The sequence below is a fragment of the Hakea prostrata genome, chromosome 3 (genome assembly GCF_041222555.1).
Source record: "Hakea prostrata isolate BN-2017 chromosome 3, UWA_Hpros_2, whole genome shotgun sequence".
Taxonomy (NCBI): Eukaryota; Viridiplantae; Streptophyta; class Magnoliopsida; order Proteales; family Proteaceae; genus Hakea; species Hakea prostrata.
The window spans coordinates 17,448,784-17,471,048 of NC_142602.1; the positions used below are offsets into that span (position 1 = coordinate 17,448,784).

General features: G+C 37.8%; 3 protein-coding genes, 1 non-coding gene and 1 pseudogene across 4 annotated transcripts; 3 read left to right on the forward strand and 2 right to left on the reverse strand.

The window, feature by feature from the left end:
- The first annotated feature begins 3,467 nt into the window (after positions 1–3,467).
- Positions 3,468–4,428, forward strand: LOC149021292 (F-box/LRR-repeat protein At3g48880-like). Its single transcript, XM_089147435.1, has 2 exons — positions 3,468–3,829; positions 3,915–4,428. Exons 1-2 carry the CDS (start codon positions 3,468–3,470, stop codon positions 4,426–4,428), a joined length of 876 nt encoding a protein of 291 aa, XP_089003561.1.
- A 4,544-nt stretch (positions 4,429–8,972) lies between these two features.
- On the forward strand, positions 8,973–14,032 carry LOC149021293 (G-type lectin S-receptor-like serine/threonine-protein kinase At4g03230). The gene is made up of 7 exons (XM_089149552.1): positions 8,973–10,280; positions 11,111–11,229; positions 11,728–11,906; positions 12,024–12,234; positions 12,610–12,847; positions 13,007–13,157; positions 13,245–14,032. Exons 1-7 carry the CDS (start codon positions 9,064–9,066, stop codon positions 13,551–13,553), a joined length of 2,424 nt encoding a protein of 807 aa, XP_089005678.1. The 5' UTR covers positions 8,973–9,063; the 3' UTR covers positions 13,554–14,032.
- Positions 14,033–15,872: 1,840 nt separating this feature from the next.
- On the reverse strand, positions 15,873–18,395 carry LOC149021294 (pentatricopeptide repeat-containing protein At3g09040, mitochondrial-like). Its single transcript, XM_089147083.1, has one exon. It carries the CDS (start codon positions 18,386–18,388, stop codon positions 15,980–15,982), a length of 2,409 nt encoding a protein of 802 aa, XP_089003209.1. The 5' UTR covers positions 18,389–18,395; the 3' UTR covers positions 15,873–15,979.
- A 110-nt stretch (positions 18,396–18,505) lies between these two features.
- On the forward strand, positions 18,506–18,577 carry TRNAD-GUC (transfer RNA aspartic acid (anticodon GUC)). Its single transcript has one exon. It is a non-coding gene; the product is annotated as a tRNA-Asp (tRNA).
- A 379-nt stretch (positions 18,578–18,956) lies between these two features.
- On the reverse strand, positions 18,957–19,499 carry LOC149021296 (putative steroid-binding protein 3 pseudogene; annotated as a pseudogene).
- Between the last annotated feature and the right edge of the window lie 2,766 nt (positions 19,500–22,265).

Below are 22,265 nucleotides of genomic sequence, written 5' to 3' on the forward strand. Positions count from 1 at the left end.
TGTGTCAGTAATGTCTGGAAAGTTGTTTTAAAAAGTTAACATGGTACTTGAGTTGTGGTCCTTTTTTATGTATTTCTCAATATTTAATGTGTACCGTGCTACCTTGAGGTCACCAAATACCTACTCTCCCATTCATTCTAACCCCCTTCTCACCTAGAACCTCCCATCCCCCCTGGCTGGGAGCAAATAGTAATAATAATAATAATAAAAATTAAAAATGAAGTGACACATTTCTTGTGCTCAGCATTAGCATTAGCAGAACAAGAGATGTTAGCATAGCAGAAGATTAATCCTATATCCTTACCCACTATCAAGCGGTTTAGGATCTACCGACTTAAGAGATGATATGCTTACCGTTGAAGACGAATGTTTACCCTGTTGGCAAATCTGGTTTCTAAAACCGCCCGACTAGTTTTCTTCCCCCAGAGGACCCAATTAAGTCTTGTTTTATTTAAGAATGATGGCACCTCTACATAGTCTAAATTACTAGTAGTCCTTCTAGAGACAGCTTTTGCTCTAAAGAAGTGCAAATGTCTGGTTTTGTGTCCTATCATCATAGAACTTCTAAAATAGTTTGGTACAATTGAACCAGCAATTATGTAAAGAAAGCATTTCAACTCTCCTTTATTTTCTAAAATATGCAACTCTGGACCCCAATCTGCTAAAACTGCAATGTGGCAGTTTGTGTCCCAAATCCAGTGTGGATTGCTGTCCTCATCATCTAGAATTTTCTCAGATTCAAAACCTATCTGACTTCTGTATGTATCAGTAATGTCTGGAAATTTGTTTAAAAAGTTATCATTGTAAATAGTATGGGTTGAGATGAGCCATAATTTTGGCACAATCTGTGTTCTTGAATTGTGGTCATTTTTTTTAATGTATTTCTTAAATATTTAATTTATACACTGCTACATTGAGGTCACCAAAAACCTACTCTCCAACTCATTCAAACCTGCTCTCTCACCAACAACCTCACATCCCACCCCTGTTTTTTTCCCCCCAATAATTATATAATAACAATAAAATGAATTAATAAATTTCTCATGCTTTCAGATGGCAGGGTTTAGGTGGTCATCATTGGCTTTCAGATGGCTGGATTTTGACTTTTCTTTATCTTCATTGATCTCCCGGTGGCCGGATATTGACCTATCGTACTTGACTCCAAGATGGGCTCCGCAGAGTTTCCGGTGGCCTGATGTTGACTTCTCTCTTGTGGATAATGTCATGTGGACTTTGATCACAATGCTCGAATCATTGGCATTAGCTGCAATGATCTGCGTCTTCTTCATTTGCTGTGGTTGTACTTTCTGATTTGTGCTGCTTACGGCTAGCCTGCTCTCCTTTGAGATGGTGTGACAAGAGTCCAGGAATTTGAATCCTAATCCCTGCACAGCTGTCTCACAGGCGTTCTGCATTGGTGTTGATTTTATGTAAGATTTGCAGCTTGATAGCTGAGTATGGAGTGAATGAAATAGTTTAGCATTATATTTTAGAACTTTAGGTGTAAGTGGGTGTTCAAGCTTTATGGGTAGCAGTTACTGCAATCTGGCAATTCTGGTAGCGAGACATTCAGTGGACATAGATGCCCTGATCATCCAGTCATCTATTAAGTTTCAGACTAATCTGAGTTCTCCATTATCTTGGGATGTTTGGGAATAGAAACCACTGAAGAACAATGGAAGAGAATCCCATACTTTATGAGCCATATGGTTAAAGAAGGTTTACGTAATTTGGTTTGTCAATGGTTCTGGGTTCCCATTCTATTTCAGTGCGCTGGAAGCTTTATTCCTTTGACATTTGAAATTTTGGTGGTTGGTAAAAAGTAAGCTGGTGTGGGGAGGCTATAATTTTGGGAATTCGTTTTTTCATCTGAGCTGGTTCAGATGTTTTAGTCCAGCTTGTGGCCCTCTTTGCTCAAGACACTGTATGGTAGAACATAAAACTCATGTTGTTTCATATTTTGATGATATTCTATTCGGAACTCCTGTTGTTGTCTCTGCATTTTTGATAATCCAGGTTCCAGTATTTGTTATTTAGAATGATGAATGCATGATTGAGTTGTTGATCAGAAACAAGCTAAGATCTTTATTAGAAGCTATCATTTTCGATATAGTATCACGTCCAGATGCAGATCATTGCTATAATTGGTGGTGTTAAAGATAGGGACAAAGCAGCAAAGGCTAACTAGTATGGTTTGATTACTGTTTCGGTCTCTATTCTCCAACAAGAATACCCCACCGGTTGCACCAAGATGAGCCAAGCGGCCCACCTATGTAAGCTCACCTAACCCTACTGCACATGCTCACCTGCTCCAGTCTCTGTTTCCAAATCAAGCCAGCACACTTCCAAAGATCAAGGATTTGTGGCTTGAGGAAGAAAAATCTCAAGAGTATTTGAATGATATTGTTGGGTTGTAAAGACTTAAAAGACCTGCTCTTACTGATGCAAGTAATTGTATTTGTTTTCAAGCACAGAAATTAGAGATGGCTTCTCACATCCAAATTTTCTTGGTTGAGGGATCAACCTTAGTAGAAGAGGAAGATACCCCCTCCACCTATATTTTACAGGGATTCATTTTATCAATGGTGATTGTTGTTGTGGGTCCTCAGGGTGTCTAGTTAATCAATCTGGTCTTAGTAGCCATCTTGGGAGCAGTGCTGTTCTCAGCAGTCAAAGGTCCAGATGCATTTTGGAGTCTAGAGCAAATCTGAACTGTTGAGTTAAAGTGTATCTGAACTGTTGAGTTAAAGTGTTCATTCAATTGTCCAGATTTGCTCTGAACCTCAAATTGCACCTAGACCATGCGCTGTTGGGAGCGACGCTGCTCCCAAGCACGATCCAGATTTGCTTGGTATGGTTTAGGTTCTCAGGATACGTTATCCTTCTGATTTGTCGCAGTCTTTTAAGTGTAGTGATACAAGATTTCTCTCGACGTTCATATCCTAGTTTATACTGTGGTTTAGAATCTAAAAGCCATAGTTGCAATGGAAATTAAAGAAACGAATTGTAGCAAAACCCAAAAAAGAAAAACATTTTCATAGAAAATCATACGTGTGTGCAGTAAAATAATGGAAATCGTGAGTGACACATGAGGAATTCATTTTGCTGGGAGTTCACGGAAATGTCTTCCACTCTGAGTTCATAAATATTTCATTCAATGTCGTAAAGGTTTAACTAAGCCATTTATTTAGCCCATCAAATTCAGTTTAGGCATCAGAGAGAGAGAAGAAGAAGAGAGATGCCTTTCTTTTATTACTTATTGTTACATTCGAGTAAATTTCAAGTTCAAGAAACAGCTGTGCGGATTTTTTTAGCCATTTCCCAATTAATTCCCCGTTCTGGGAAGATCATCCCGGGAAGAAACTGGTAGGAGTTGAACGTTTTAGTTTAAATTCCATCGAAAAGCTACATTACCCAACAATTAAAGCCAACCTATCAAGGTCTCAAGGTCATTCGAACGTACAGAGATGGAGGGGGAAAGAAAGTGGGAGGGGTTGAACAGAGATTGTTTGGTGAAGGTGTTCGAGAGAGTTGGATTGGAGTCTCTCATATTTGACATTCCCTTCGTCTGTAAATCTTGGTACCTATCTTCTCTCAATCCTGAATGTTGGAAAAGACTTCGTTTCTCAGGTGGGTTTTGGGACCTCGACAATCCATGTTCGTTCCTGTTCAATGGGTTTAGGCAAAGATTCATTGACGAATACCAAATCAAGCACTTCTCTATCACAGGCTTTGTTAAGCTTCTTATAAGCAAAAGCCGTAGATCTGCTGTCAGTGTCTGGCTTCCTGGTGAATGTGACACTCAAATTTTGGATTTCGTCTCTAATGAGTAAGTCATTTCACCTGTTTTGATGCAATGTACACATGGTTTTCATTCTGGGTTCTCTAATAATGTTATTTGTTTTCACAAACAGGTGTCCTGCATTGAAAGCCCTTGGCATTCCACACGTTTTGTTGCGAGAAAATTGCAAAGAAATCCAAGAACTCGTTGGGAAGTTTAAGCATTTGCAGAGGTTACACTTGGGAAGTAATCACTTTGCTTTCAAGGAAATTCTTACTCAAGTAAGCATAAACTGCAAGAACTTTAATGGGCTATCTATAAGAGGCCTGGTTGGAAATGCAGAAGCATCAGCTATTGCAACTTTGCTTCCAAAGATCAAGTATTTGTGGTTAAGGAAGAAAACTTTAGTTCAACGTGAGAGTCTACAAATGATACTGGAAGGATGTAAAGAACTTGTTCTCCTTGATGCAAGAGATTGCATTGGTTTTCAAGCAGAAGATGATGAGATACTAAAGATGGCTTCTCACATCAAGACATTCAAGGTGGAGGGTTCATGTTTAGATGATCACCCGGAATATCATAATTCCTTTACTTATATTTATTTTTGTCTCGATGATGATACAGACGATGAGTGGTTCTGTGTTTAATGGCAGTATTTCATGGTTGGTTCTTCTATAGGTTTTGGTCTGATTGGCCAAAAGTAATATCACTTTCCGCTCTTTGGTTCTGTTCGAACCTTGTGTATTCATGCAGTTGTGTCTGTACTTTCTTTAGTTCATATCATACCTACTGCATTTCCTGCTTTGTTCAGAAAATGTTTCTCATTTCATGATTTATTGTGAATTCAAAAATTCCTGTCTTGGTAGAAGATAGTGCTCCCCTGCGCCTCATATAACAAAACCAAACAGAGATGAATTAGTCAGAGAAAAAGATTAGCAAAAACAAGAAAAGAAATCCAAGATAGTTTTGGGTTGAATTTGATTTATGCTTGAAAATTTTGGTTTTGCAGTTTGGGGTTAACAAATTAGGCCAACTGAAGTTAAAGGGTTCTTGAATTCAATTTGCTGATTCATGATTTACTTTTAAGAGCTTGAATTAGATCTCTTAGGCTTGGTAGTAGGTGGGAGCACTAAAGGAGGGAGTAGAGGATCCAGATCTCAATTGAGGGGTTCATCTCCTTCTTAAGCCATTGAATATTTAAATATCAGTGCTTATTTTAGAATGTTGGTTAATTTCACACTTTAATCATTCTTTTGACATCATTTAGTCATGTGAAAATTCTTTAGTGTGTAATCAAGTGGAAGTTTACAGACTTCTCTCCACAGCCAAAAAAGAAAACAAATATTTGTTCTTGATAGAGAAAAAAAGTTACATAAAATGTAAAATAATTCTGATTTTGAAAATTTTCTATTTAATAATTAATACATTGACAAAATGTAAAGCAGATTAGTGCAAATAAAAAGAGCCACTGAATTGCGTTTGAATTGATAGTAAATATATTAAAAAAAGTTAGGTGACCATGAAGAAGAGTTAAAGTAAGTAGACAGGTGGATGATATCTTATGTTGAATATGAATACCACAAAATCATGATTTGAAGAGCGATTTAATGTAATTCACGCGCCAATGCGGTGTGTTACGCACCAACAAAGAGGAAGAGCTTGTGATTATGTTGAAAAAAAAACAATAAAGATCTCACAACTAATAAAAAAGGCATTATAGGAACTGTCACCAAAAACCTAAATTGAAAATCCCAAAAATCTCTCAATAATCTTGTAGGTAAATATACGGTACATATATATACAAGTTGAACATGACTATATTTTTCTCCTTTCTAACATACTTCAACTTGTATGACGAGAACTTTGTCAGCAACTCTTGGATATCTCGAATAATTGGAACCACCTCAAAGGGGGTAGAAGTAGATGGTTCTACATTGCCTCAGATACATGTAGGCAAGCTTATAGTCTTTTTGGTATCAATTTTCATTCTCATTCTTTGATAATTTTTCACTTTTGTGTGTCTGGTATCAATTATGGAACTTAACTTTATTATTAGGGATAATTACTATTGTCCCTCTGTATTATTGCTTAATTACTATATTTATTTATTTATTTTATTTTTGGATTTGAGGTTCATCCGGCCAGGTTGCGGTGCACCATGATTACATCCTGAGGGGATCTTTTATATAATTAATATAGAAAGGGGCTTTGCCCCTGGCCCCGAGAGAATTCAAACTCTGACTTCCTATGTGGAAGCCACACCTCTTGAAGGCAAACACTATTCCTTTCTGCCATAGCAACTGCTTGATACATCCCATCCAAAACAGCTTCTATTTGCATCTTATATCCATACTTACCCATCGCCAACCTTTTATTAAGGCATCCCAAACTCCTGTAATCACCAAAGTGTTTTTTAGAACCAAATGCCAAATACAGAAAGATCCAACGGAGCTCATTTTTTTGCCACTTCAACTAAATCCACCATTGCACACATAGATCAAGTAATGCATGAACTTTTCAGTTTTTTGTCCTTAAGCTCAAAGGCCCAGCAAAAAGAATGTGTTTTGTCATAGGAGAAGAAAATAAGATATGTCAAATAATCTCATCCGATTTATGGCAAATAAAGCATATAGCATAACAAGCGACTTTAGAACCTAACTTTATTTATAAAAATAAAATTTTTTTTCATAATCTGGATTTTAAACCAAAAATCATTCATATATTTTCTGAGTGACTTTAATGAGCAGGTGCTCATACCACTTGTAAAACAAGGGCAACAATATCATTTACTCTTAACAAAGATATTATAAAAAGCATATTCTTTCGTAGCTATTTATCTTACTCTTAGATTCTTTAACTAGCTTGTATCCTATTTACAAAATATTATAAAGATTATTTATTGCTACTTATTTACCAAAAATATTTTTCTATTTTATAATTTATTCTTGACAATATTGTCAAATAAAATTTTATTTTTAATTATTTTTTTTAGTATTAATTTCTTTTTTTTTTGGTTTGCCAACCCCGGTTTATAAACCGGTGTTCGAATCGCACACTTGGCTGTGATGAGTGAGTTTCCTAACGGGGATTTTTTGCATCCATAAGGATTTGATATCGGAACTTGCTTAAGCGGGCCAAGCTGCTTATCACTTGAACCAACCCCGTTGGTAGTATTAATTTCTTTAAATAGAGCAGAAATGACAATGAAATCTGATATAGAAAAAGATCATCAATGATGTTTAAAGATCAAGATCAATCTTTCAATCTCACACCATCCATCGGATGTGGTCCCTACATCACCTTTGATATCATTCTTTCTCAAAAAGTAAAAACAATTAAACAGATGAATTTATTTTGAAGCAAATTGTACTGGTACCCTAAAATGAAAGCCTTAAAACATGACATCTCATTTTATGTTTAAAAAGCACACCCACTTTATGTTTAAAAAGTACAGAGATTCTAAAATTGGATGAAAATCATTGGATATATTTGTCCAATTTGTCACACCTTTCAGACACTATTTATTATAGGGATTTAACTATTTTAGTAATAAATTTGATAAATATATCGAATGAAAAATCTAATTTTACGATTTTTGTACCTTCTAAACATAATATAGGGTTAAGTTTTCCAATTTTGGGTGACAGTGTAATTTGTTCTTTTTTTTTAATTTTTTATTACAAATGCGCTTTTTATATTTGTTCATTTATTTTTCTCTCTCTCACTGCCTTTCCGCTCATGGTGAATGCCACGCACATCACTATTTGAGTCCTCGTGGACTCGTAGGGAAGCGAAACGACAATGATGTTGGCTTCAAAATTACTGTTTCAGTGACTCGACCAGAAGACTCAGGAAGCCAGAGAAGAGAATTGTTTGGAAGTAATAATGAGATTCTGCAAAGTGCAGACACACGTCACATACCTTTTCCATGATTCAATCTCATTACATCATGTGTACATTGGTATTGAGTAAATTATTGAAACATTTCTCTAAAGAATGGAAAAAGAAATTGCAGGTCATCAATGTCCCTGCATCTGAAATGGTAAAACTGAAAGCGAAAAGCCATGGAGGAGAAAAAAGAGAATTTGATCACTTGGGAATAGGCTTTGCTCTGTACGGTTTTCGTAGCACAGTTTCGATAAACAAATTAATTGGTTCGGGAATTTCTGTTCTTGTCTTCTCGATCGTCTACGCATCCACTTCTTCCGTTAATTGGTTTTCTTGGTAAAGTTCTTTCTCTCTGTGCTATGGAATGATTGTGACATGAAAGAGGTCCTTTAAGCTTCAAGGGTTGATTTTTGCAGGTAAGCCGCGAAAATGGACTTGTCTAGGGTCCTCTGGGAAGCGTTTCCTTCTCGTCTCTGCTTCTAATAGCTCTGGAAAGTGGCACTTTTTCAGGTGAGTTCATTCAATCCCAGTTGTACCTCTAAGTCAGGATGTAACAATTTCAACAGTTCATTACCATTTATTTACATTTGAAGGTTTTAACTATTTTAAGAATCGATTTGATGCTAACAAACAAAAGCCATAGCTGTTTACTTTGAATGTTGTAACCTTCCTGTCAATTTGAGTCTGGAAAAGGAAGGAATAATTAGTTGCTCAGTTACATCATCAATTCCTAAGTAGCAACTGAGATTGACATCTCTAGGTTGGGTCACTAGGCTTAGGTTGAATTGATTGGGAATGGTAGTTGAAACTCTGTATCACCTTTTACAACTGCGATTTGATATTACCAGGGTTGTTGACTTGTTTCGATGTTCCAGAAGCCAAATACTCTGTTTCGTAGGTTCAAAGTATTCTAACATTGTTAATCTTTCTGGAATGGGGCACTCAGGGTTGAAGACCAAATTTCAAACCCAATATTTCTCTTTTTGGGTGATCAAACCCAATTTACCTACCACTGAGAAAGGGTGATTTCTGAAATGATAGTGGCAATTTCACTCATTACCCTTTTCTTCACCAGAAAAAAAACTCATTACCTTTTCCCTCCACTCAGATATATATTATTTGAAAACACATATGGCGGGGCCTTCAATTTTGATGCATGATACAGGTGCTGCAAATCCTCACTCACTTTTGACCTGAGATCATTGGTCTTTCCTAGATCCAGAAGATTTATTGATTTCCTAGTTACCCTGATGTCAATCCCAAGGACATTAAAAAAATACTGGGAGAAATAGCTTATTATTCCCCATATTGGATGCTCGAAGAGGCCATTTATACATGGAGAGGATTCCAGATGTTGTGGTTCAGGCTTTGGATTGAACAAGAAACATCAAGATATGGTCTCTTTATCCTATGTTCTGCTTCTGCTGCTGGTCTTCTGCTTTTGGGACCTGAGTCACTCAGCCTCAAACACCATGATTCCAAACCGATCAATCGCAGATGGAGAAAAGCTTACTTCCTCAGGAGGTAAGTTTGCTCTTGGATTCTTCACTCCAGGTACTTCCAGGAAGCGTTATGTTGGAATCTGGTACAACCAAATTCCAGGATGTACAGTCATATGGGTTGCCAATAGGCAAAATCCGCTTGCAAGCTCAACTGGAGTTTTTACTCTTAGAAATGATGGCAATCTTGTGATTTCAGATCAAAGACAGAATATTTTCTGGTCGACAAATTTGACCATGTCGTCAGGAAATATAACTGCAAGGCTTCTTGATTCTGGTAACTTAATCATAATGGAAGGAGACCCTAACAATCCACATCGGATTCTATGGCAAAGTTTTGATCATCCATCTAGGACTTTTTTGCCTGGGATGAGAATAGGAGTGAATCTAAGCACAGGAGATAATTGGTTTCTCAGCTCTTGGAAAAATATGCAAGACCCTGCGCTAGGACGTTTCACATTTGGAGTAGACGTGAAAGCAATGAATCGGTTCTACATAAGGCCTGAAAACACTGGGCATCCACTTATGTTGGTCAATATCCCTGAGGATAAGAGCTCTTTTCCTCACATAGTCAAAACAGAGGAAGCAGTTTACTTGGAATTTTCAACTTCAAATATGTCAAGGCTTGTGATGGATACAACAGGCCAGCTGAACCTGTATAAATGGTTGGATACAAGTCAACAGTGGAGCATAATTTGGTCATATCCAAGTGATCAATGTGATGTTTATGCTACCTGTGGGGCTTACAGTATATGCAACTCTCACAAATTGCCAAAGTGCCAGTGTATACCGGGGTTCTGGCCCACATTAATGCAGGACTGGGATTTGGGTGATCAATCATCAGGGTGCCAGAGGATAATGGCCTTGCAGTGTGGATCACACGACAGCTTCCAGCTTCTGGAAAATGTAAACTTGACAAGATCTACGTTGTGGTTAGGATCTGCCAGTGCAGAGGACTGTAAAGCCGAATGCCTAAAAAGCTGCCATTGTAGTGCTTATGCCTACATCGATGTGGGTGGTGGTAACTTCTCTTGTTCCCTTTGGTCTGGCGATTTGATTAATATTCGAGATGACCGCCGCACGACTGAAGCACTGTATGTACGTGTTACAGGAGCTCTACCTATGTGACTGTGTGTTTCTCTATCAAAGTAACAGCCATATTGAATCACCTCATCGTAACCTTTTTCCTGTGTGTTTCTCTTATTCAAATGTTAACAGGCTTCATATTGATATCAAACCAAATAAAAGCTATCTTTAAAGACTAGGGATCTCCCTAGAAACAGGTAGCAAACCCATAACACAGTAAATTAACTTCTTTTTGAATTAATATTGTTGTTGAGCTAATCAACTGGAATCCTGGTTGAACCCCCTACTCAGACCCTTCTAGTGCTTTAATTTAGTTGATCCTAGCTCTTTATTCAACTTGCATTGAATATTTCATCTTTCTTCTTTATTTCTCTCATGACAAGTGGATTGGTGAAGAGAAAACGAAAAATATTGTTAACACGAATAAGTAATCTTTGATGTATTATGGAAAAACACATCAAGATCATGGAAGAGAAACATAGTCTCTGAGTTGCTGGAACCAAATTTTCTTAGGGAAATTGTACGAATAATCAGTGATACAGAATGCTATCAATGGAAGCAAATCAGCATCCAGCATACCTGAGAGTTAACTAGTGACAAAAACAATTGAGCTGTTTCAGATGGAAACATTTATGCTTGCATTTGAGTAAAGCAATGGCATTGTCCACATTCAACCCTTGGAGTTGGTTTTAGTCTTTGGAATAAAAGATTGTTCAGTGACAGGTCTTAAGCCGGATATTACATGTATAGTATATTCTGAAGCAAGGGGATCAATTTTTTGTGCCTGCAAATGTGGAGAGAATGGCTGCAACCCAATTTCAATATTATGATACTTGAGTATTTCATTCTGTTCTGTTTCATGTTCAGGGCATTCTACAAGCGGGAGGGGATGGTTTCCTGTCATTGCTGTAGTGGTCTTTGTTGCAGTATTTTCACTCTTGGGCATCTCAAGGAGGAGGATAATTGAGAAAAAAGGTGAAACAGATTCTTTCTTCTTCTTCTTTTTTTTTTTTTTTTTTTTTTTTTTAATTTTTTTTTATTTAATTTAATTTACATTTTAAGCCTGAGTATATATCCTTAGATGACCACCCTTGAGCACAAGGTAGAACACAAACCTAACAGGAGGGTTTGGGGCCAGCACTTGATGGATTCTGGTCAAGAAGTCAATATGGTTGGATATCAAGCTGTTTCCAATTCTTAATTTCCTGTGGATGGGTTGAAAATAAATGCCTCCAGACCTCCTCATAAACTTAGATCAAACGGCTTAGAATAACTTGTGGTGTTGTTTTGATCCAATTTATCTCCTAGCTCAAGCCAAACTTTGGAACCAGACTGTGTTCTAGTACTGTACAGTATGCACATATTTAGATAAAGTACATCAGGTTTCCCCCTCTCCCCACTTTGAGCACTATGGGTCAAGATGTGCATTTTAGTTGATATATATTAAAGATTCCACCTTTATCCATTGATCAGGTTCATTAGAGGCTAGTTTGTCCACTGCAAAACTAATACTGGATGCAGCTAATTTTAAAGATGATGAAAGTGGAGTCATTGAAATACCATTTTTGAGCTTAGAATTCATAGAAGATGCAACCAGTAACTTTGCAGAATCAAATAAGCTGGGAGAAGGTGGCTTTGGGCCTGTATACATGGTAACGTTTCCCTGACCTGAACATTTTAAATTATGTGAATTTGTAGTTGGATGTTAATTCTACAATTACAATTGCAAGGGTAAAACTATGTAAAGATGGTAATGATCTCTTTTCCAGGGCACTTTGCCTGGAGGACAACAAATAGCAGTGAAGAGGTTAGACAAGAGTTCTCAACAAGGATTTGAAGAATTCAGGAACGAGGTTCTGCTAATTGCCAAGTTACAACACAGGAATCTTGTTAAGCTGCTAGGTTACTGCATTCATGGAGATGAAAAGATGCTAATCTATGAATACATGCCTAACAAGAGCTTGGATTCCTTTCTCTTTGGTTAGCTCCTATGACCTGAGATTTTACTATTCAACATAGACTATGATTTCTATAATAAATTATCAGATCCAAACATTCCTGAACTGAATTTCTGAACTTAATTAAAAAGAAAACGCCATGTGCATGAGGCTCTTGCCTTTGCAGGGTCCATGGAGGGCCATAAAATATGCTGTCTTCCCCCTACTTGTGTAAAGAGGCTTTTTCTAAATTCAAACCTATAACCTCTTGGTCACGGTGGAATAACCTTACTGTTGCACCCAGATCTGTCATAACTTCTGAGCTTGGTAGCAGTGACTATTTAACTGAGCACTCCTGTGCCATCAATTACAGATCAAATTAAAAGCTCTTTACTGAATTGAGTGCCATCAATTACAGATCAAATTAAAAGCTCTTTACTGAATTGGGAGAAGCGCTTTAACATCATCCTGGGAATTGCAAGAGGACTTCTCTATCTACACCAGGACTCTAGATTGAGGATCATTCACAGGGATTTGAAAACTAGCAACATTCTTCTGGACGAAGAGATGAACCCCAAAATATCAGATTTTGGCATGGCAAGGATTTTCGGTGGAGACCAGATTCAGGCAAATACAAGAAGGGTAGTTGGTACATAGTAAGTTTTCTCATCTAAATCTAACTTTGGTGTATTAGGCTACTTGACATCCTCCCCTTCAATGTAACAAGTTAAAATTTTCAGTGAATGAATGAGAAAACACTTCCTAGAAAAATGTATCAAAATACTTGATCTTATTTTGTTAAGAATGGCATGCAGTGGTTATATGTCTCCAGAGTATGCATTAGATGGACTCTTTTCGGTGAAATCTGATGTCTACAGCTTTGGTGTTATACTACTTGAGATCATTAGTGGGAAGAAGAACTCAAGCTTTTATGACTCCGAGCACTTTTTGAGCCTTCAAGGTCATGTAAGTTAAAAATATCAAATAAATAAATCCTCATCCTTTTGAAAGTTTGATGCTTCATATTGTAACCGTAGATTCAAAGTTGTCCAGGCTTGGAGATCGTGGAAGGAAGGCAATGGACTGGAATTACTGGATCCATCACTGAGAGGAATATGCAATTCTGATGAGGTGTTGAAATGCATCCATGTAGGCCTCTTATGTGCACAGGAAGATGCAATAGATCGACCCACCATGGCATCAGTTCTTGTGATGCTAGCTAGTGACATTGCAACTCTTCCAAATCCCAAACGACCAGCTTGCTTCATAAAGAGGAGTCTTTCCAGCATTGAGTCATCTTCTTGTGGACCATCAAGCTGCTCCGTTAATGAGGTAACGGATTCTTTGGTCGAAGGCCGATAAGGATGTGCTTATGCAAATGCTTCATAATTTGTCTGGGCAGTTTCCTGAATCAGGAGCATCCAACCAAGCCACTGAAATTTTAGATGGAGTTCAAGTAATACATAATGTGTATGCTGTAGATGGCATACAAGTTCAGATCTCACATTTTCCAATTCTCCAATTTGTAGGCTACATGTGATCAAATTGTAATGATACTAGTTCAATATCATATACCATATTAGAGTTCTGTCGAGGCAGTTTGAGCGATGGAAAACCTAGTTATTGTGATATTAGTTTCAGTCCTTACTTCAGTGGATGAATTGGGATAGAGTTTCACATCGATGATACAGTAATGCTTACATGTACATCAACATGAGACCAGAAGAGTGATTCTAACAAGTTTCTGGGCTCAGCAAGCTCTTCTAATGATTCGAAAGCTTTTTCTCCTTTATTTTTGGCTGAAGACTGTAGACCAACCACCGGTATAAGTAAGAATTTATTTCTCCTTTTCCCCTATTCCCTGGAAGACAAGTTTATATACAAAATCTTGATCATGAGTTTTTTCATTTCACTCTAAAATAAACTACACGGATACATGTTAAAATATTTTAGAATGATCATCCTCATAGTCATATCAATTTTGAATAATGCTTGTCTGCTGCTCCTCCATAATCTTGAACAGTCTAAGCCCAATGAAGAAAAACCTAACAATCAATTTCAGTTGAAAACCAATCAAAGGAATGAGCCATCCTTCAAACTTGAGTTCCTCAACACCTAATCCTTAACAGAAGTAAGCGTTCAATCTCATCATACCTTTCTGATTGATCTTAGTTACAGAAGCTACGTAGCTACTATGTCCCTTTCTGATGTATGTGTACAGAGTCCACCGCCTTTCTGTACCCTAGGAAAATAATATGTTGAAATGTAAAATACAGTCTTCACACTTGAACTACTTATGATGAAGAAGTTAGTCAAATGAAATAAAGAACAAACAAAGAGATGAAGTTCTCTTGATGAACGTAACTAATATATACATATATCATTCATCCCAACAAAAATTTATTCATCTGAAAAAATATTTACATATATTTAAAAAGTGGCTAAGTATATTGAAAAAGGACAACGCCATTATGGGCACATGCAGTCAACTTCTTCTTTTTCTCCATAAATCAGCAGTAAAGATTCAAACAAAAAATGAAAAGAAAGGCATTGCAGAGCAAATATTGTCTAACACTACTGCTTTAAGATGATCTACATATTGAAGTCGTCAAGCCTGTCAACTTCAAGAAATGGTGAACTAAGAAGAACTACAAAGAGGGGAAACATCAAGTAACAATCTCAGGAAAACTACATCTGCAAGATGGCAGTGCAGATGAGCCCCAACATGATTAATTGTGCCACCCGTGGATCTAATTTGGTATATTTAGATGTTCATGCATCAAGGTGAAGCAAACCTACTTGATACCTAGAACTGAAAGAAATACATCTATTGGCATTGCACTCATCAATTAAGATGCAATTGTACGTTAAAATTTAGAGACACCTCAAACAGAGCTGGTCAGAGGGCAACAATCCACGTAACTGACCCCAGTCAGTTGAGATAAGGCAGAGATGTAGTATAAGAAAAGTTCAAAATACATGATTGAATCAGACCATGTAAATGAAGGGTAGAAACTTAAAATTAGAAATACCATAGTTCTTCTCTCAAAGCTGTATGTTCCCAGCATTCACGCCCCTTGGCCATTGTCAGAGGTACTCCATCTGGTTTCTTTTCCTCACAGGTTTGCATCTGTCAAGGTTTTACTCTCTCTCCCTCCCTCTTGTCCCTAGCCCTGGAAGTCTTCTTTTGAAGCATCCGAGCCATGACTGACCACCATCTGATCTCTCTCATCCCCAACATTTAACTCTCAACCTTACCCACCTTTTGTGGATGACATTCTGATCTTCTGTAAGGCCAAGCATTCCTCTTTATCTTCTATCATGTTCTCCCTACACCTTGTCAAATTCCTTCTTGATCTCTGTATCAACCTTTTAAAATCCAAAAGCTTTCTCCGTGGGTCTTAGAGACTGATATTGCTTCCCTCTTCCTTTTGACTGGTTTCTCTCTTGAATCCCGTCCAGTTAAGTACCTTGGCACAAACTCAAAGTTTCAGTTAGGTAGAACACTATATATTTGTCTGTGGACAGATCCTACTCAGCAGGGAGAGTGCTTTGGGAAGACTGATGTGATGCAGACAGTAACGAACTAGATAGCCACTGCTCTTTGTCTCTCGACAGGGGTTATGCCATCAGCCTCTCAGCAATCCTTTGATCTTGTGGAAGTTACTGATAAGCAAAGGTGCATTAAGCAGAAAAGAATACTGACAAAGTAGAAGCCCCAATGGTTGAAGCTGCACCTTTTAACTACTTCATCTCTTCATAGGGCTTAAGAATGTAACAGCTACTTTCTATATTTCTATCCAACTATATCCTGGATCTTTTCGAATTACTCTTTCTTTCATTCTCCTCAATACATTTGAGGAATATTCCCAACTACCCCCTTCAGAGTAGACCTTTGACAACAACATGTAACTGGCTTCATTTTCAGGAGCCAACTGAATCAAGTGCTGAGCAGCCCACTCTCCCAATTCTTTGTTTCCATGAATCCTGCAACCACTTAGTAAGGATCTCCATACAGCAGGCCAAGGAGAAAAGGGCATGAGCTCGATTACATGTTTAGCATCTTCAAGTAATCCATTTCTTGAAAACAAATCAACCAGGCAGCCAAAATTCTCTGCAGAAGGGTCCATCCCATGATCTGAACTTATTGAATCAAATAACCTACAACCTTCCTCAATAAGACCCAGATGACTGCAAGCTGAAATAACTGACACAAAAGTAGGATGGCTGGGCTTTAGATTAGCTGACTTCATCTTCTCAAAGATTCCAAATGCTTCAGCTACCATTCCATGATGTGCATAAGCCATGATCATTGTATTTAATAGGACCAAATCATCATATTTGCATGCCTGATTGAAAGTCAACTGTGAGCTTTCAATGTCTCCACATTTTGCAAAAGCATCTATGACTGCACTTGCAACACACACATGCTTTTCAAACCCTGTTTTTATTACAAGCACATGAATGCATTTGGTTTGGTGATAAGCAGAGATACAAGAACAACTGTTCAACACACTACCCAGAATAAACTCATCAGGTTTCTCACCAGTTGCTCTCAGGCGGTTGAGAAGTAGTAGAGCTTCATAGCTATGGCCTCCCTGAACATATGCAGAAATCACAGTCCCCCAAGATACCAGATCTAATTTCTTGATCCCATTAAAAGCCATAATTGAATCTCCCAACAGTCTAATTCTTATGTAAGCATTAACTAATGAGCAACACACATATCCATGAAAACCATAACCAAACTTGATTGTAGCACCATGTATTTGCCTGACTATTTCTTGATGTTCACTTTTAGAAAAAGGCCTTAAGATGCTGGAGAAGGTAAACTCATTTGGTTTAAATCCCAGCTCCCAAAACTTGCAGAAAATATTAAGTGCTTCTTGTGTACATAAATTTGAGCTATATCCAATGATCATTTCGTTACAAGTGCTAATATCTTTGATGTGGGTGCTCTCAAATAGAGAATATGCTCTGCCTAATTCCCCACATGTGAGGAACATATTTGTTAGGGAGTTTACAACAAGGGTTTCATCACAGAACCCAAGACGATAAGCAACACAATAGAACTGAAGTCCAAGAGCAAGATTAAAGACAGCCCCACATAGTCTACATACAATTGAGAAAGTAACATGGTTCGGCTTCAAACCAGATGATAGCATTTCAGAGAACAACCTTGCAACTTCTCTAGCATTTTCATCTAAAAATAAGCCACTAAATACAGTGTTCCAAGATATAACATCTCTCCCTCCCATCTTGTCAAAAATTTTCAAAGCAGAGGTCCGTCCACCAGTTTTAAAGTACATATCCATGAGAGAATTCATCCCAGAAGTATTAAATTCTATTTGATCTCGAATAATCTTCCCATGAAGCTGTCTCCCACGATTGAAATCACCCAAATCTGAGCACCCCTTTAGAGCATTTATAAATGTGAGTTGATCCATGATTATTCCTTTCAAGTGCATCAATGAGACGAGTTCCATAGCCTCAAAGTAATGACCACTAAGTGCATACCCTCCAATCATGGCATTCCAACAACCAACATCATTACTGCTCATATCTTCAAGCACCCACCTGGCTGCTTCAGCATCACCACATTTTGAATACATGCTTATTGCGGAACTACCAACAAAAGAATTATTCTCAAGTCCAATCTTTATAGCCAAACAATGACAGGACAAACCAAACTCAAGATCCATAAGACTAGCACAACCTTTCAAGACACTACCAAGAGCAAACTCATTAGGCCTTAACCCAGCTCTCATCATATCCAAATAAATCTCCAGTCCCATTTCAAACTCCACATTTTGAATTGCACCCGAGACCAATGAAGTCCAGGAAACAGCATTTCTATCAGCCATTTCGTCAAAAATCTTCAGTCCACAATTTAAAGAAGCACATTTTGAGTACATAACAATCAAATTATTTTGTGAGAAAAGGTCCTTGGAGAATCCTGACTTGATTATCTGTACATGAATTTGTTGGCCCAGAAGAACTGATTTGAACTTCGAACATAAGGCAAGTGCAGCTGCAAAGGCAACTGGATCTTTCTTCACCACAAGAATGGGTAACGATGGAGAAGATTTTGAAGCTTGGAGTTCAAGGGCAGTATTCAAATAACAACTTGGTTGTTTATTCGGAAGTGGCAAGAAAGATTTGAGCTCCAAAGCAAGCGGGAGTCGCGAACTTTTCATGACTCACGACTTTTGAGTCATTAAACAAGGGAACCGAACGTTGTTATAGCGTGTCTGGTTTGGAATTATTTTTTCAATGTGACAAGTAAACTAACTTTGTTCAGTTACCATCAACCAGTCGTTGTAGTATAGTGGTAAGTATTCCCGCCTGTCACGCGGGTGACCCGGGTTCGATCCCCGGCAACGGCGAGTATTTTTGTAAAGCTTTCTTTTTCACTGTAACTTTTGAATTACAATTGTGTCAAACCACTAAGAAAATATTTCTTTACAATGTAGTATATACAAGTTACAACCCATCAATGGTGGGCTTACATAAGGCCCATAAACGGCAGAAAAGCAGCACCCAGAAGCAAGACTTCATGACAATATCCACACACACACAAGCATGGATGCGGTTAACAGACCCCAAACCCATGCTGTTATCAAAATAAAGAGTCAACCCAGAACTTGCCTTGCAAGAATTCATAAACTATGATATAGATTTTTGCTATCTTCTAAGCTTCAGGAATGTGTTCTAAACCCTGAATCTAACCTGAGAATGTAATACATCAAGCACAATCTACAATAATCATATCGGCCAGCATCCAAACCAATAGCCACATCCTTTGGGCTGACGTGGCTCCACATCTCCTGCAGCTTTTGGCTCATCATCTATGGATTCAGCAACCCCAAGCTTACTAGGCCCAGTAGAAGCATTATTGACTGATTGCTGAGGTTTGACATGTTGAACATCATCATCATTAGCCAAGATATCACGCACTGGCAATGGTGATTCAGTTTTCTTTACAGCGCCAACCTGAATATATTTGCTCTTGAATGTGTTCTCCCAGTCCTGTAAGTTGTCAATTTCAATGAGGCTAAGACATGAGATATCACCATTCAAATCTTTCTCTTCAAAGGACATGGTTGCAAGAGCTCTACTGGCATCTTTCCCGGAGAGTAATCCATAAGGCCCATTTGGCCCATAAAATCTCCTGCTTGATGATACATCAAACACTTTACCCTTTATTGCTATCAGCAAAGGCTTGTTTGGATCGGATCCGTTATAGGTCCTTAACTCCTCCTCTGTGATTTCTCCAAGCTGAAGTGTTTCATGAAGAGAAGCCTCCATAATTTGTTATGCACAAATCAAACCAAAGAAACTACCACATAAGAAACCCTCTTTTGAGTTTTATAGAAATACTTCTTCCTGTTGCGTTACATGCGTGTGGAAAATGTCTCTCAAAAGCGTACACACAAACGTGCCTTTAGCGTACAAGTGCAGCTCAAATTGGAGTTGCAACAGGCGGGTTTAATGGGTGACCCGCACCGTGGACTTTCCACATCTTGTTCTGCTCAATTTCAGGAACTGGTCGGGTATGGATTTCATGAACCCGCCCCATTTTCTGAGTCTCCAAACTGACCATGCATGAAAAATACCCACCAGAAACAAAGAATAAGAAATCTTATGAATCATTTTCTGAAGTATGTGTCTGATAACCCAAAGTTTTGATAATCAACTCTCAGTTTTTCAATAGAAAAACAACGCTGATGAAGACGTGTGAGTAATGGAGGCTTCTTTGAATTATCCAAAAGTAAAACTTTCTTTTTCTTTCTTAAACCTCGCTGACTTCTACCCCTCTTCATTTGTTCTGTGCGTTAGATATCTTGCGTTGTAGAACTTTGGAAAATTGTCCCAGTTACATGTCCCCAATCAGTGTAACATTAGACAGAAAAAGCCAAATTACATACGAAACTAACGTTGATTGCCTATATTGACAGAGACCCTTAATAGAAGAGAAGAGAAGAGAAGAGACTGTTAAGCTTTATCTTCTGTAACTTTTTTCCACTCATCTGCATGCGAAGACTAACTTGAAAAAGCATACTATGCTAGCTGCATGCGTAGTGGGTCGGTTCATTATCCTTTTTGTGTTACGAGGGTTGTGTGAAAACTCCGATACCGGAATATCGGTGACGGAAGTATTCTCAGGCAATCAATCCTCACCTACAACTGTTCAAGAACACGCCTTAGGCTCTATAGATTATGTAGAGTAAGAAGGAACCATGCTTCTGGAGTTCTCATTTCAATATTGCAAATTTGCAGCATAGAAGCTAAAGCTTTAGCCATCCATGATAGTTGCTTCTTTCCGAGCTTCTCTTGGAATTAATCTCCAATTAAAGAATGAATCTGTCTTTTTCACATCTAGCGTGTGAATGAATTGTTGCTTTACTTCTAAATGATAATTCATAACAACCCCACAAGGCATCTGCCAGATTTGCGGCCACCAGAATATGCTCTCTTCTCAACTCTATGAGAGCTTAATTGTAATGGATTGTCTCTTAATGTTCTTCATTAATTGCTTAGATTTACTTTCCATTTCGTACTTGATTGTTTAAGGGCATGATTTGTCCTATGGGTGTTATTTTATTATAATGTAAAGTTTATACTTATGATACATTGGTTTCAAGTTGTTCATGACAGTAACCTCATGAAGACTGAAACCCAAATGCTGTTTGAATGGTGATGATTTCAGGGACGGAAAAGTGACATTTCTCTCACCTAAAACAGTTATATTAGAATTACAATTTTCAAAACTTGAAATCATTGTGATCTATGATTTGTTTGGTGTTTACTCAAATAAATTGATTGATTGATTGATCCGAACCTAAATTTTCTAGCAGAGTCAAAAAGGTTCAACCCAATATATAACAGACTCCTCTCTGCATCAGGACCACATTAATGGTGATATCCACTTGTATATTTTCTTTCTAATAAACAATCAGGTTTGGACAGTTAGATCATTCTTGAACCTAGGAAGTAGACCCATCCACATATACAAGGTGTGGGGAGAGGAGACAAGTCGTGATCAAGCAAGTTAAGAGTCTCTCTAGAAGCCTGTGCTACCAAAAAGAAAACAAAAGAATGAAGAAAAAGAAGGGTTTTCTCTTTTGTTGGATACTATGAATTAGGTTGAAGAAGAAGAGAGCCAAATGTATTGTTTAATAACAAGTGGGTCGGAGCAGAACCTGTCCCACAAACCGCCCAAACCCCATTTGCTTGATTCACACTGTTTGTCTATGCAGAAGCCACCCAACACAGCAATAAAAAAATACCCATGCATTCTCTCATACATACAAACTCACCTTTATCATTCTTAATACACCCTAAGTACAGTGATTCATCAAATGTGTTAAACTTGTTTGATGTATTGGCAGCATGGGTATCTGGGAAAAGAGGAGCTTTGATGATGATAAGCCTTGTATACACCAACTTGGGAAGATTATTATACGGTTTGCTTGTCAGTGTCTAAGTGCCATGTTGATGTATATAATAGCTTATAAGAAACCATCTAGAACATCAGTATGTAACTCTCTTATCACGCGACGTATGAAGACTTGTATTGTGTGTTAGCCGAAATTGACTTGAAGGCCAGGCTAGAGCTTTTGGTAATTAATGCAAGTCTGTTTTGCTCACTTTATGACTACTCTTGTGTTTTCTTCTCTTGATTGGACTGTCGGTTTGTGGATGAATAAGGTGAGATGAAAATGATTATATGGCTTAGAACACACAGGACCTATCTATTAAGGTCCATTAAATTGATTAGTGAAATGTGGGTTTTCATCATTTCAGGAATTGAGACGGAAAGGAAATATCCAATCAATGGATTGTATGTGATTGTAATAATTTGATCGGCTCACTAGGTTTGAGAGATATATTTGGACCCACCAGTTTTGACATTTTTCTTCTTGGCTGTAAGAAGGGGGGTTGCTTTCGGTGTCTTGGATTTTTTTTTTCCTGGATCAAATTGGATTTTGTCATTGGATTAAAGGGAGAGCATCCACCTACCTAGAAATTAAAAAAAAAACACACTTGACCCTGGGATCAATAGGATTTGGT